General features: G+C 42.2%; 1 protein-coding gene across 1 annotated transcript in view; it reads left to right on the top strand.

The window, feature by feature from the left end:
- The window catches only part of LOC142661641 (uncharacterized), a 16305-nt gene extending 4850 nt beyond the window's left edge, over nucleotides 1-11455 (top strand). The window contains exons 2-4 of the mRNA XM_075839061.1: nucleotides 6981-7343; nucleotides 8021-8290; nucleotides 9922-11455. Of these exons, the coding sequence (XP_075695176.1) occupies nucleotides 6981-7343; nucleotides 8021-8290; nucleotides 9922-10112 (824 nt within the window). The 3' untranslated portion in view covers nucleotides 10113-11455. The remainder of the gene's footprint in view (nucleotides 1-6980; nucleotides 7344-8020; nucleotides 8291-9921) is intronic.
- The last annotated feature ends 1775 nt before the right edge of the window (nucleotides 11456-13230 follow it).

The following is a 13230-nucleotide window of genomic DNA, read 5'->3' as shown; positions in this document are numbered from 1 at the left end:
AGTTTATATTCCCGCTGTAGACTCCGGTATATTGTCAGTTTCTGGGATGTCTTTATGTCGTTCCTCCAGTCACTGATATATTCCTCTTGGTTCTCGTTTATTGTCTTCTTGATTTCGGCTTTTGTGAGGCCGCGCTGAGTGACATTTTCTTGAGGCCGGGTCAGGGTGAGATGTTCTGCGGGGCCTGGTTTACCTGGGACCCCTTGGTGTAGCAGGGCTTTATGGTGATAGGAACTTTGCCTGCTGCTGTGTAGATGGGCCCTGAATGATAGCGCCCTCTTCTGGATTGTGAGGTGTAGTGGGAATCTGCCCAGTTCTGCCCGACAGGCACTATTTGAGGTGCTCCGATGGACTTGGAGAAGGTGTTTGCAGAATTCTAGGTGGAAGATTTCTGTTGGGCTGGAATCCCACCTTGACCAGTCTGGGTATGTGTCCGGACCCCAGACTTCACTGGCATACAGGAGGATTGGGGAGATGATGGAGTCAAAGATTTTCAGCCAGACCGTCACTGGTGGTTTGAGATGATAGAATTTTCTTCTGATGGCATAGAAGGTTTTGCACGCCTTGTCTTTCAGTATCTCTATGGCTTGTTTAAAGCTTCCTGATTGGTTGATTTCTAGGCCCAGGTAGGTGTACCTGTCGGTCGCTGTGATTGTGGCATTATTTAGTGTGAAGGTCGGGTGCCTGGGGGATTTTGAGTTTCTCTTCTGGAACACCATGATGTTGGTTTTCTTTGCATTGATGGGTAGTGCCCACGTGGAGCTGAATTTTTCTAGGATTTGCAGGTTGTCTTGGAGACCTTTCTCGGTTGGTGATAGTAACAGAAGGTCATCTGCATACAACAGGAATTTCACTTGGGTGTCATGGAGGGCGAGACCTGGTGCTGAGGAGGATTCCAGAGCTGTGGCCAGTTCATTGATGTAGATGTTGAAGAGCGTTGGACTGAGGCTGCAGCCTTGTCTGACTCCTCGGCTCTGCTGGAAATCAGCCGTTCTTCTCCCATTCACCTTCACGCTGCATCTGTTCTCTGTGTAGGAGCTTCTGATGACGTCATAGGTTTTACCTCCTATTCCGCTCTCCAGCAGTTTCAGGAATAGGCCCGGGTGCCACACTGAGTCAAAGGCCTTCTTAAAGTCCACAAAACAGGCGTAAATCTTCCCATGCTTTGTATTGTGGACGTGGCTCTTGATGAGGCTGCGCAGGGTGTAGATGTGGTCAGTGGTGCGGTGGTTTGGCATGAACCCAGCTTGGCTTTGGTGGAGGACATTGTGCTGGGTGAGGAAGCTGAGGATTCTCTTATTCAGGATGCTGCTGAACAGTTTCCCCAGGTTGCTGCTGACACATATCCCTCGGTAGTTGGCCGGGTCGTACCTGTCCCCACTCTTGTGGATTGGTGTTATAAGGCCTTGGTTCCAGATTTGCGGGAAGTAGCCGGCACTCAGCACTATATTAAATAGTTTTACTATTGCGGCCTGTATTTCTGGCGGGCTGTGTTTTATCATTTCTGGTGAGATTCTGTCTAGGCCGCTGGATTTTTTACACCTTATGTCTGAGGTTCTCTCTGTTACTTCTTGCAGTGTTATTGGTGTATCCAGGGGGTTTTGAGAATCTTTAAGTGTTTCCTCCATCGCCTTCAGTTTTGATATTATTTGTTTTTGTTCTTGGCTTTGTTCTTCTTTCGGGATATCTTTGTAGAGGTCCTTGAAATATTGGAGCCAGATGTTGCCATTTTGAATATGAAGGTTGTTTTTCTTGCAATTTTTGCCCATGTGTTTCCATAATTCCCAGAACGAGTTGTCATGGAGGGCGTCTTGGAGTTGGGTAAGTTTGGTGGAGATGTGCCTTTGTTTTTTCTTTCGGAGGATGGTCTTGTATTGCCTCTGTATGTTGCTGTAGGCCTCCTTCAGACCGGTGTTGTTTGGGTCTCGGTGCTTCTTATTTGAGGCATTTCTTAGGGTCTTCCGTACTTCTTTGCACTCACGGTCAAACCAACCGTTAGGATGTATTTCTTGTGGCCTCTTGTAGTCACATCTTTTCAGGTCAGACTTCTCTGCCATGGTATAGAATATATTATTGAGGTCATTTACGGCCTGATTGACCCCTCCTGGGCTTGTCTCATACACCTTGTTGTAGAGGTTGTGAAGCATCTCCTGCACTTCTGGTCTGTTCATTGTCTCTTTATATTTTATAGTTGACGTTTTGGACCATTTATAAGATGGGGGCAGGTTGAAGAGGCCGCTTTGATGTGGTTTTTGTGCAGATGGTTTGGTTGTGGATTTGATGTATAGAAGTAATTGGTTGTGATCTGACAGGTGCGTTTGTGGAGTGACTATGAGTGCGCCAATGTTTGCGGGGTCCATGTCCGTGATGGCATAGTCTACTACACTGCTGCCTACATGGGAGTTTAGTGTATACCTTCCTAAAGAGTCTCCCTTGGTGCGGCCATTCAGTATGTGGAGTCCTAAGCTTCGACATAGATTCAGTAGTTTTTTCCCGCTTTTGTTGACGGTGCTGTCATAGCTGTTTCTCTCTTTCTGTAGGGAGTTATGACAGTCGGCCTCTGCTCCAAAGATGAAGATGTTTCTATCATTGGTCAGGTAGTCTTTATCTCTCCCCGTTCTTGCATTGAGGTCTCCGTAGATGAGAACGCTGCCCAGGGTCTGGAAATGGGCGGCTTCCCTTTGTATAATCTCAAAGCTGTCTGGGTTGGAGTACGGGGACTCTGGCGGTGCGATGTACGTTGCGCAGAGATACATGTCAGACTGAGAGGTGAGGATGGAGCTGCCTATTCTTATCCAGATGTGGCTGTCTCCTCGCTTCACGGCTTTGATCTGCTCATGGAGCTCCTCCTTGTACCAGACTAATATTCCTCCTGAACACCGGCCCTGCTTGATGTGTTTATTTTTCAGGGCGGGGACAGAGATTTCCCTGTATCCAGTGGGCACCAGGGACTCATTCTCTGTCCTAGTCCATGTTTCCAGGAGGATTTGTATATCGATATTTTTCAGTCTTTGGATGAAGTCTGGATCGTTAATTTTGCATCCAAAGGCTGAGGCGTTGAGGCCTTGAATATTCCAGCTGCTGATTATAAAGGACGTCATTGTGTGTCCATATACCTTGTAATGAGCGGCGCTGTGTAGGACGGGCTGGAGATGTGACTGTTGGATGTGTTGTAGATGTTCTCGTGTTGTACAGTCACATTAGTTTTTTACATAGAGTGCTGAGCAGGGTCTTTATCTCCTCCATGTCTCTGCTCTGCATGTCTCTGTGTGAGGCAGGGGGTTTCCTCCATGTCTCTGCTCTGCGTGTCTCTGTGTGAGGCAGGGTGTTTCCTCCATGTCTCTGCTCTGCGTGTCTCTGTGTGAGGCAGGGGGTTTCCTCCATGTCTCTGCTCTGCGTGTCTCTGTGTGAGGCAGGGGGTTTCCTCCATGTCTCTGCTCTGTGTGTCTCTGTGTGAGGCAGGGGGTTTCCTCCATGTCTCTGCTCTGTGTGTCTCTGTGTGAGGCAGGGGGTTTCCTCCATGTCTCTGCTCTGCGTGTCTCTGTGTGAGGCAGGGGGTTTTCTCCATGGCTTTTGCCTCTGTTGGTCTGACCTTGGGTAAAGGGGTTTTTCTCCTGGGTGTAGTGAGGTGTGTGGAGTTTGAGGTCTTTTCATTGTTAGTGATGTCTCCATGTTTTGGCTTTGGCTGGTGTGGGGTCCAGGTCTGGGGGGTCTGTTCAGCACAATGTCTTTCAGTTCTTTGGCCAGAAGGCTGACCCCTCGTTTGTTGAGGTGTTTGTCATCATACAGGTGGTGCTGCTCTATGGAGGGGTGTTGTGCCAGGCTGATGTTTGACATTGAGCTGATGTTCGCTGCCAGCTCTGTGTTGATGGCCTGGGTAATCTCGTTGGGTACATCTTTTCTTGGGAGCACGGATGATATAATTATTTTACTGTCAGGGAACTTTTGTTGTGCTGTCTTTGCTAGTTGGGTCAGTTGTTCTGCAATCTGCTGTTGCTGGTCTTGGAGGTTGTTTGTACCCGTGTGTATAATGAGATGGTTTGGATTGGTAAAATGTGGGTTATTGATGACTGATGTGACTTGTTGGATAGTTGCACAGTGAATTTTACTGACCCTTTTTCCTGGGAAGAGTCGCCGTGAATTAAGGTATTTGCCATTTGAGTCAATTATTAGGACAGTATCAGGACATTGTGACTTGCGGGTGGCTTGTCTGATGCTTGTGTCCTGGGTCCTGCTTGGTGGTGTTATGTGGTGCTGCTGTGGTTCTGTGCTGGAGGTTTGGTTGGCGGTCGGCTTTGTACCCACTTGTATCGCTCTGTTTTCTCCTAGTTTGTTTTCATTAATTTCAGGAATATTTATTGAGTTTGGGTGATTTGATGTACTAGCGCCCTGGTCATTGGCAGTCCTTATGTCAGCGCTCTCCCTTGCTCCTAGACTTTGTGTTTGTGGTTTTAGATTTTCTATCTCTAATCTGAGCTTTGCATTTTCTTGTTGCAGCTCTCGGAGTGTACATTGTATTTCCTGCAGAGCTGATGCATGTTCACATTTCAGTTTGTTTATCTCTTTAATTACTTGGTCATTTGTGTTTTTGTCACCGAGATTTCTTTGAAGTTCTTCTTTGAATTGTACAAAGTCTCTTTCTAATTGAGATAAACAGTCTCTGAGGGTGTCGGGTGAGGGGTGTGGGACATTGGGACATGGGGCAGCGGGGGTGTCGCTGGAGATTGTCTCAGTATGTCCATCTCTGGTCTGGGTTGCTGGAGTTTGTTGTTCTTTGTAAGTTTGGGCCTGGTCTTTAATATGATGAAAGATTTCTTGGAATTCCTCTAGGTTGTCCTCATTACCTTGTATGAGAACGGTGCCGTTATTGTATAGACTTATGGTAAGTGTAATACTCCCATCATTTCCTGGGTCTTTTATTCTGATCTGTCGGCCCTTATTGATGCCACACTTTGATATGTCCTTATAGTGCTGGCACAGGGCTGTGTGCCAGGCGGAGCGGTGCTCAGTGTAGAATGATACATTTGTTTTCCTCTTGACTTCTTCTTTAGAGGTAAAGTCAGCAAAAAGTGTCTCTGGATTGTGTCTGATTGTGGCATGTTTTATGGCTTTCCTCGCTTGAATGCTCCTCTGCTCTTCGGAGTATGTGATCTCCAAGGTGCCGGACCCCCTCTTGTCTGAATCTTCTATCCCAAACTCCGTCTTATGGACATTTACTTTATTCTGCATTTCTTGTTCTAAGTTGTGATTTTCCATTTTTAGATAAATCCTTATATCTATGGTGTTTTCTCTCTAGTAGGATTGTGTTGGTGTTGCAGGAAGTTCTTACCTTTTGGATGCTCAGTTCTCTGGACTCGGTCAGACTTGATATTCTCTGCTGCAGTCTGTCCTCTAAGCAAAATTCTTGTTTTTTCTTTCAAATCTTTACATTTCTTATTTTTCATGAAGAACTTTTAGTCCTGCTTCCTCCTGTCTTCCATGGAGTCTGTATTATCCAGGTTATGCCTTACAGTTTGCTCATTACAAGGTATATATTGATGTAGACTCAGGAGCTCATGTTCAGTGCTGCTTACTCCTTGGGAACCTATCTATCTATCTATCTATCTATCTATCTATCTATCTATCTATCTATCTATCTATCTATCTATCTATCTATCTATCTATCTCATATCTATCTATCTCATATCTATCTATCTCATATCTATCTATCTATCTATCTATCTATCTATCTATCTATCTATCTATCTATCTATCTATCTATCTATCTATCTATCTATCTATCTACCTATCTATCTATCTCATATCTATCTATCTATCTATCTATCTATCTATCTATCTATCTATCTATCTATCTATCTATCTATCTATCTTCTATTATCTATCTATCTATCTATCTATCTATCTATCTATCTATCTATCTATCTATCTATCTATCTATCTATCTCATATCTATCTATCTATCTATCTATCTATCTATCTATCTATCTATCTATCTATCTATCTATCTATCTATCTATCTATCTATCTATCTATCTATCTATCTATCTGCACAGGGGGCAATAAATACACCCTTTATCATATTTTCTGCGGAGTGCTGCCTCTTTTTTGGATATTATTGGAATTGAAGCGTGGTCTGTTCCTGAGGAGTTGCACCCACCGTATACTGGTGCTGCTGGATATATTTGTTTAACTATCTATATCTATCTATCTATCTATCTATCTATCTATCTATCTATCTATCTATCTATCTATCTATCTATCTCATATCTATCTATCTCATATCTATCTATCTCATATCTATCTATCTATCTATCTATCTATCTATCTATCTATCTATCTATCTATCTATCTATCTATCTATCTATCTATCTATCTATCTATCTATCTCATATCATGCGGTAGGTTTGTGCATCTTACTCTATCCGTCTATCAGATTGAGACTGAGCTAATCATTTTCATGGCTCACAATTACTGGTCGATTGGAGAGAAAGACACAATCTGCCGCTCTCTCATAAGCCAGCAGTCCATACAGTATATTGTTCTTATACAGGGGCCCTCTGCTCTCTGTCGCTGAGTGAAATGTTTGGTTCCTGGACCCCCGAATACTGACATGATGTCAAGTAAATACAAGTTACTGTGTCATAGAGGCCGACCCTGCAGCTGCTATTGGGCCCTTAAACTGAGGGGCCCTGCCCTTGTGGGTTTATCCCCATTGCGGCTGGGTGGCGGGAGCTTATGTAAGACCCCCCTCCCCAGAGGAACTGCATTAGCAAACAAGGGGTGGGGAATAGTTGGAGGGTTATGGAAGGAGAGGCGGGGGAGAAACAAACACCAGGCCCTTCTGTTCTTGATGGTAAACCTGGCAGTGTAATAGGAAACTCATTTTGATCTTTGTCATTGCGCCCCCTCCTGTCTATATACCCCACTGTGTTGCCATTATTTCCCATACATGCTTCCCTTACCCTGTGTTTGACTTGCAGGCGGTGGCCGCTGTGCTGTTACATTGTTACAACCACAGGCTGTAGCTGCCATGCCGGGCTCCTCCGTTAATTTAAGTTGCGTCATGCAGTTAAATGGGGAGAATGTGCATCGGACCAATTTATACTGGTTAATACCCGGGGTCAACAACAAAGTAAAAGAATATTTACACCCCAGGCCCGAACGTGGAACTACAAGGAGCAAGAACTCACGTCTGATCTACCCAATGTTTACAAATGACCTGTCCCTAACCATCGATGACGTTCAATTGTCATATACCGACACCTATGTATGTGAAGCGTCTCTGCTGATATTACCACAAAATACAAAGACTACAGGGAGGGGAACATATCTACTTGTGTATGGTAAGAAAATGTATCTATCTATCTATCTATCTATCTATCTATCTATCTATCTATCTATCTATCTATCTATCTATCTATCTATCTCATATCTATCTATCTATCTATCTATCTATCTATCTATCTATCTATCTATCTATCTATCTCATATCTATCTATCTATCTATCTATCTATCTATCTATCTATCTATCTATCTATCTATCTATCTATCTATCTATCTATCTATCTATCGATCTATCTCATATCTATCTATCTATCTATCTATCTATCTATCTATCTATCTATCTATCTATCTATCGATCTATCTCATATCTATCTATCTATCTATCTATCTATCTATCTATCTATCTATCTATCTATCTATCTACCTATCATCTATCTATCTATCTATCTATCTATCTATCTATCTATCTATCTATCTATCTGTCTATCTATCTATCTATCTATCTATCTATCTATCTATCTATCTATCTATCTATCTATCTATCTATCTATCTATCTATCTATCTATCTATCTATCTATCTCATATCTATCTATCTATCTATCTATCTATCTATCTATCTATCTATCTATCTATCTATCTATCTATCTATCTATCTATCTCATATCTATCTATCTATCTATCTCATATCTATCTATCTTAATAATTTATCTAAAATGTTTTCCTTTTTACTACAGAAGAATTTAGAACATTCATGAATCTCAGTGACATCGTCTGCAAAGCTAAAGTACAAGATCAACAAAATGTGCAGTTAATTTGGGAACTTCCAGGTCATGCGTACTACGAAATGGTTTCCAGGGTGATTCCAGTTTCAGACAATTCATATTGGATTATCAGTATTTTAAATCATTTGCTGTGCCAAAGCGAACAGAACATGACCCTCACCTGCCAGCTACAGTACATGAAGCAAAGTCTAGTCAACCAAAGTATAGAGGCTACCTGTGCAGGTGAAGAATACTATGACAAGGAATAAATGTATATATTAGTATCAGTCTGGGGAAATTCAAAGTGGAACAAGTTTGAGTTTAACATATAATATGTGTGCTTTTTTAAATAACCGTGTATCTGGTGATAAGAGATGTCTGGTGATAAGATGTGTCTGGTGATAAGAGGTGTCTGGCGATAAGAGGTGTCTGGTAATAAGAGGTGTCTGGTGATAAGAGGTGTCTGGTGATAAGAGGTGTCTGGTAATAAGAGGTGTCTGGTGATAAGAGGTGTCTGGTGATAAGAGGTGTCTGGTGATAAGAGATGTCTGGTGATAAGAGGTGTCTGGTGATAAGAAATGTCTGGTGATAAGAGGTGTCTGGTGATAAGAGGTGTCTGGTGATAAGAGGTGTCTGGTAATAAGAGGTGTCTGGTGATAAGAGGTGTCTGGTGATAAGAGGTGTCTGGTGATAAGAGATGTCTGGTGATAAGAGGTGTCTGGTGATAAGAGGTGTCAGGTCATGAGTATATGTCTGGTGATAAGAGGAGTCTGGTGATAAGAGGTGTCTGGTGATAAGATGTGTCTGGTGATAAGAGGTGTCTGGTGATAAGAGGTGTCTGGTGATAAGAGGTGTCTGGTGATAAGAGGTGTCTGGTGATAAGAGGTGTCTGGTGATAAGAGATGTCTGGTGATAAGAGATGTCTGGTGATAAGAGGTGTCTGGTGATAAGAGGTGTCTGGTGATAAGAGATGTCCGGTGATAAGAGGTGTCTGGTGATAAGAGATGTCTGGTGATAAGAGGTGTCAGGTCATGAGTATATGTCTGGTAATAAGAGGTGTCTGGTAATAAGAGGTGTCTGGTGATAAGAGGTGTCTGGTGATAAGAGGTGTCTGGTGATAAGAGGTGTCTGGTGATAAGAGGTGTCTGGTGATAAGAGATGTCTGGTGATAAGAGGTGTCTGGTGATAAGATGTGTCTGGTGATAAGAGGTGTCTGGTGATAAGAGGTGTCTGGTGATAAGAGGTGTCTGGTGATAAGATGTGTCTGGTGATAAGAGGAGTCTGGTGATAAGAGGTGTCTGGTGATAAGAGGTGTCTGGAGATAGATGCCATGGTCGCTATTGCCACAGTCTCAACCGAGGGAATGTCATCTCCAATCTCAGCTCATAATATAATATAAAATAGAGCTGTCACGCTTTGTGGATGATGCGGGTAAAATACTTAAGAGGGAACATGGTGGCCACCACTTCCTAGCACTTGATCGAGAACAACAAGTTATGTTTTATCAGTTATAGACAGGGTCAGGGGGAGATCCGGCAAGAGTCTTGATGATCTCCATCATGATGGTCCCTTGATAATTGATCTGTTTGGAAATCTTTCTGTAAGCGGTACATTTTTCTGCAGCGCCACCACAGGAGAAATTAAGCATTACACAGTGTCCATTCATATCAATGTGATATCTGCTTAATACAGGACAGGACAGGTCCTCCAGAGAGAGTCAGAGATGCGCTATGTAACCACTCTCCACTCTGCCCCTGAGGTGAGGATCCTGAACAGAGGACCCCCCTCCTAAGAATTTCTTAATTGGGTGTATGGAAATGAGTTTTCTAAACTAGACGTCGACGTCTCATAGAATATTTTTGTTATTATTTCAGGTGGAATGCAAGAATCACATTCACCGCTAGAACCCGTCTTACTTTATGCTTTAATTCTGGGTAATTCACTCTTAATTCTCATTATTATAATAATATTTTGGGTGAAGAAGAACAAGACGAATAGAAGAACCCGGGTCATTGCGCCAAATGCTAAATTTGGCACCACCTCAAGGATGAAATACAATGGTTGAAAAGTTAAATATAATATAAGGGTGCTTGTGTATCCAATAGTGTTCTCCTTGCTGTTTTATATTTCATTTAGATGCTTTTAACTGAACTTCACGTTACTCCTAGGTGACGGCAGGCTCCAAATGTAATCTTGGCGCCAATTATATCAATGTATGTAGTTGAAGGGGTTTCAATCTATCATCCAAAAGCGAATCACTTACTAATATACATCTTGCCTCCCAATGCGTTCACTTCTGTGAGATCATATCTCACTCCCCTATTGCCGGAAGTTCAACCTGCATAGATGTGTGGTCTCAGTCTCTCTTCTAGCGCCCCCTTCCCTTTCCTGCAGAGGAATCAGGAGATAAGACAAGTCCATGTGCAGCGAGATGCTGTCACAGAAGGGATGGTACTGATCAAAGTGTAGAAAGACTGAGACCATAGTGTCACGTTGTACACACAGCACTTGAAGTTCTTACATTGAGAGATGCTTTAATATACTGCACTCAATGTCAATCAGCAGCTGCAAAAGCCTGCAGAATTTTGGGATGTGTAAAAAAGGAGATAAAACAATGTGGATCAAATATAATACTGTTTCTATATAACAAGATCAGTATAAAGAATTGTCACACATTGTTCATTTCATGAACTGGACAGCGGACTAAGGAACATCATTTACATGTGGATGAAAAGCATTTCTATCACTGATATAGGAAAGGGTAAGAGGAAGATTTTAAATGCCCTTTCCTGGACAGGTGGCTGCTTCTCCTGCAGGGAAACCCAGGGACACTACTGTCTCCGATCAAGCTATTCTATTAAAGGGAAAGAACCAAAGACAGGATGTGCTGTCAGTGTATCTATTAGCTGCCTGTCCCGTAGATGGCGGTAGAGGCTGTCAACTTCCTGCTTCTACAACATCCTTATCATGAAAGTTTTTACTTGTTCTCCCATCCCCAAATGATCTTTCTTATACACAAGTTCCTGATAGATAAGGCCGGAACGTGGGTTAGGCAAAGTAGGCAGGCACCTAGGGCCCCATGGGGGAGATGCAATTTACGAATTAAAATCTCAGAGGGAGAAGACAGGGTGGAGGGAAATAGGGAGTATGTATTAAATATAAGAACTCTAGAGATTTTTGGAAAGGGCGTCACTTAAACAAGGGATTCTCCATCCAACAGATATTAGTTTACTTCAAGGACTGAAGGTGACAGGACGCATTCTGAAAACCGGCCTTGGTCACCAGGAGAGTTTGTCCCGCCGCTGCTTATAAGTGTGCATATATAATGGGAGTTTAAGTTTTATGGAGACCGAATATAAATACAGTCGGAAAAATATTGTACGTCCGTCTATATTACTGAGCATGGTGTGACGTTAATAAAATGCCTGAACTGATTGTCTTTTGTGTTTGTCATACAGCTGTGTAAACTTGATATCTATCTCTCTATCTATCTATTATCTATCTATCTATCTATCTATCTATCTATCTATCTATCTATCTATCTATCTATCTATCTATCTATCTATCTCTCTCTCTCTCTCTCCCTCTCCCTCTCTCTCCATTCATCCATCCAGATTGTTCTACTCCTGGAACTAGTTCATCCGCACCCTGAAGAGACGGCAGGTTATGAAAGTTCCTGATCAGCAGCCAGAAATACCTAACAGAATGCGGTCAGAGGAAACGGCAAAAACCGTAATACTCATCTCTAAAACGTAACAAACCTTCCGACATAGCGGAGAAGTAAAAGGTAGAACACCTAACTTATCCGAGAACTTTCCTGACAAAGAAGTGACACTAAATCCACAGACAGAACATCTATCTATCTATCTATCTATCTATCTATCTATCTATCTATCTAATCTATCTATCTATCTATCTATCTATCTATCTATCTATCTATCTATCTATCTATCTATCTATCTATCTATCATCTATCTATCTATCTATCTATCTATCTATCTATCTCTCTCTCTCTCTCTCTCTCTCCCTCTCCCTCTCTCTCCATTCATCCATCCATCCATCTATCTATCTATCTATCTATCTATCTATCTATCTATCTATCTATCTATCTATCTATCTATCTATCTATCTATCTATCTATCTATCTATCTATCTTTCCCTCTCTCTCTATCTATCCATCCATCCATCCTTCTATCTATGTATCTATCTATCTATCTATCTATCTATCTATCTATCTATCTATCTATCTATCTATCATCTATCTATCTATCTATCTATCTATCTATCTATCTATCTATCTATCTATCTATCTATCTATCTATCATCTATCTATCTATCTATCTATTCATCTATCTATATATTTATCTCTCTCTCTCTCTCCCTCTCTCTCCATCCATAAATCCATCCATCTATCTATCTATCTATCTATCTATCTATCTATCTATCTATCTATCTATCTATCTATCTATCTATCTATCTATCTATCTATCTATCTATCTATCTCGCTTTCTATCTATCTAGTACACAAGAAAATGGCGACAGCACTCTGCAAACACTAATGCCACCTAAGCCACTAAATATAAATAAATCTGCATTACTGCTAAATCTACTTACAATAGGGAGGTTCAAATTGATCAAATTGTGTGAGCCCACCTGCCACGACAAGGTGACCTCTATAAAGTGGCAACCTACGCTGCCATACACCCAGAACTGGGACTAAGTCCACATATATCTGAGGATGGTAGGAACCAGCATTAAACGAATTAAAATCACCCAGGGAAGAATTGGAGGAGCGCACGGTCAAAAATGGAGGCAGTCACTGACCCCACATATATGAATCACATAAACAACACAAAAGTTTGAACAGCACATTTGTAAAGGATCTGCCAGACACAACTTCTGTGTCGACGCCCATAGGTAATCAGTCTGCACCTGCTTCTATGTCTGTGAGACTGACTCCATCTTCCACCACCCAGGATGGCAGGCTTAGGAGTGGGAGAGCCTATCACAGCCTGGCCAGACGGAGCTAGCTCCCGCCCTCTGTCTATTTATACCTGCCTTTCCTGTTCCTCCTTTGCTTGTGATTCTTCTCTGCTGGTTTCCTGGCCCTGCTGCAGCTTCTTGAACTACTGATCCTCTGCTTGTTATTGACCTTGGCTTTACTGACCACTCTTTTGCTCTGC

The sequence above is a fragment of the Rhinoderma darwinii genome, chromosome 10, assembly GCF_050947455.1.
Source record: "Rhinoderma darwinii isolate aRhiDar2 chromosome 10, aRhiDar2.hap1, whole genome shotgun sequence".
NCBI lineage: Eukaryota > Metazoa > Chordata > Amphibia > Anura > Rhinodermatidae > Rhinoderma > Rhinoderma darwinii.
Note: the sequence above shows the minus strand (reverse complement) of the source record. Positions and strands in the feature narration are given on the sequence as shown.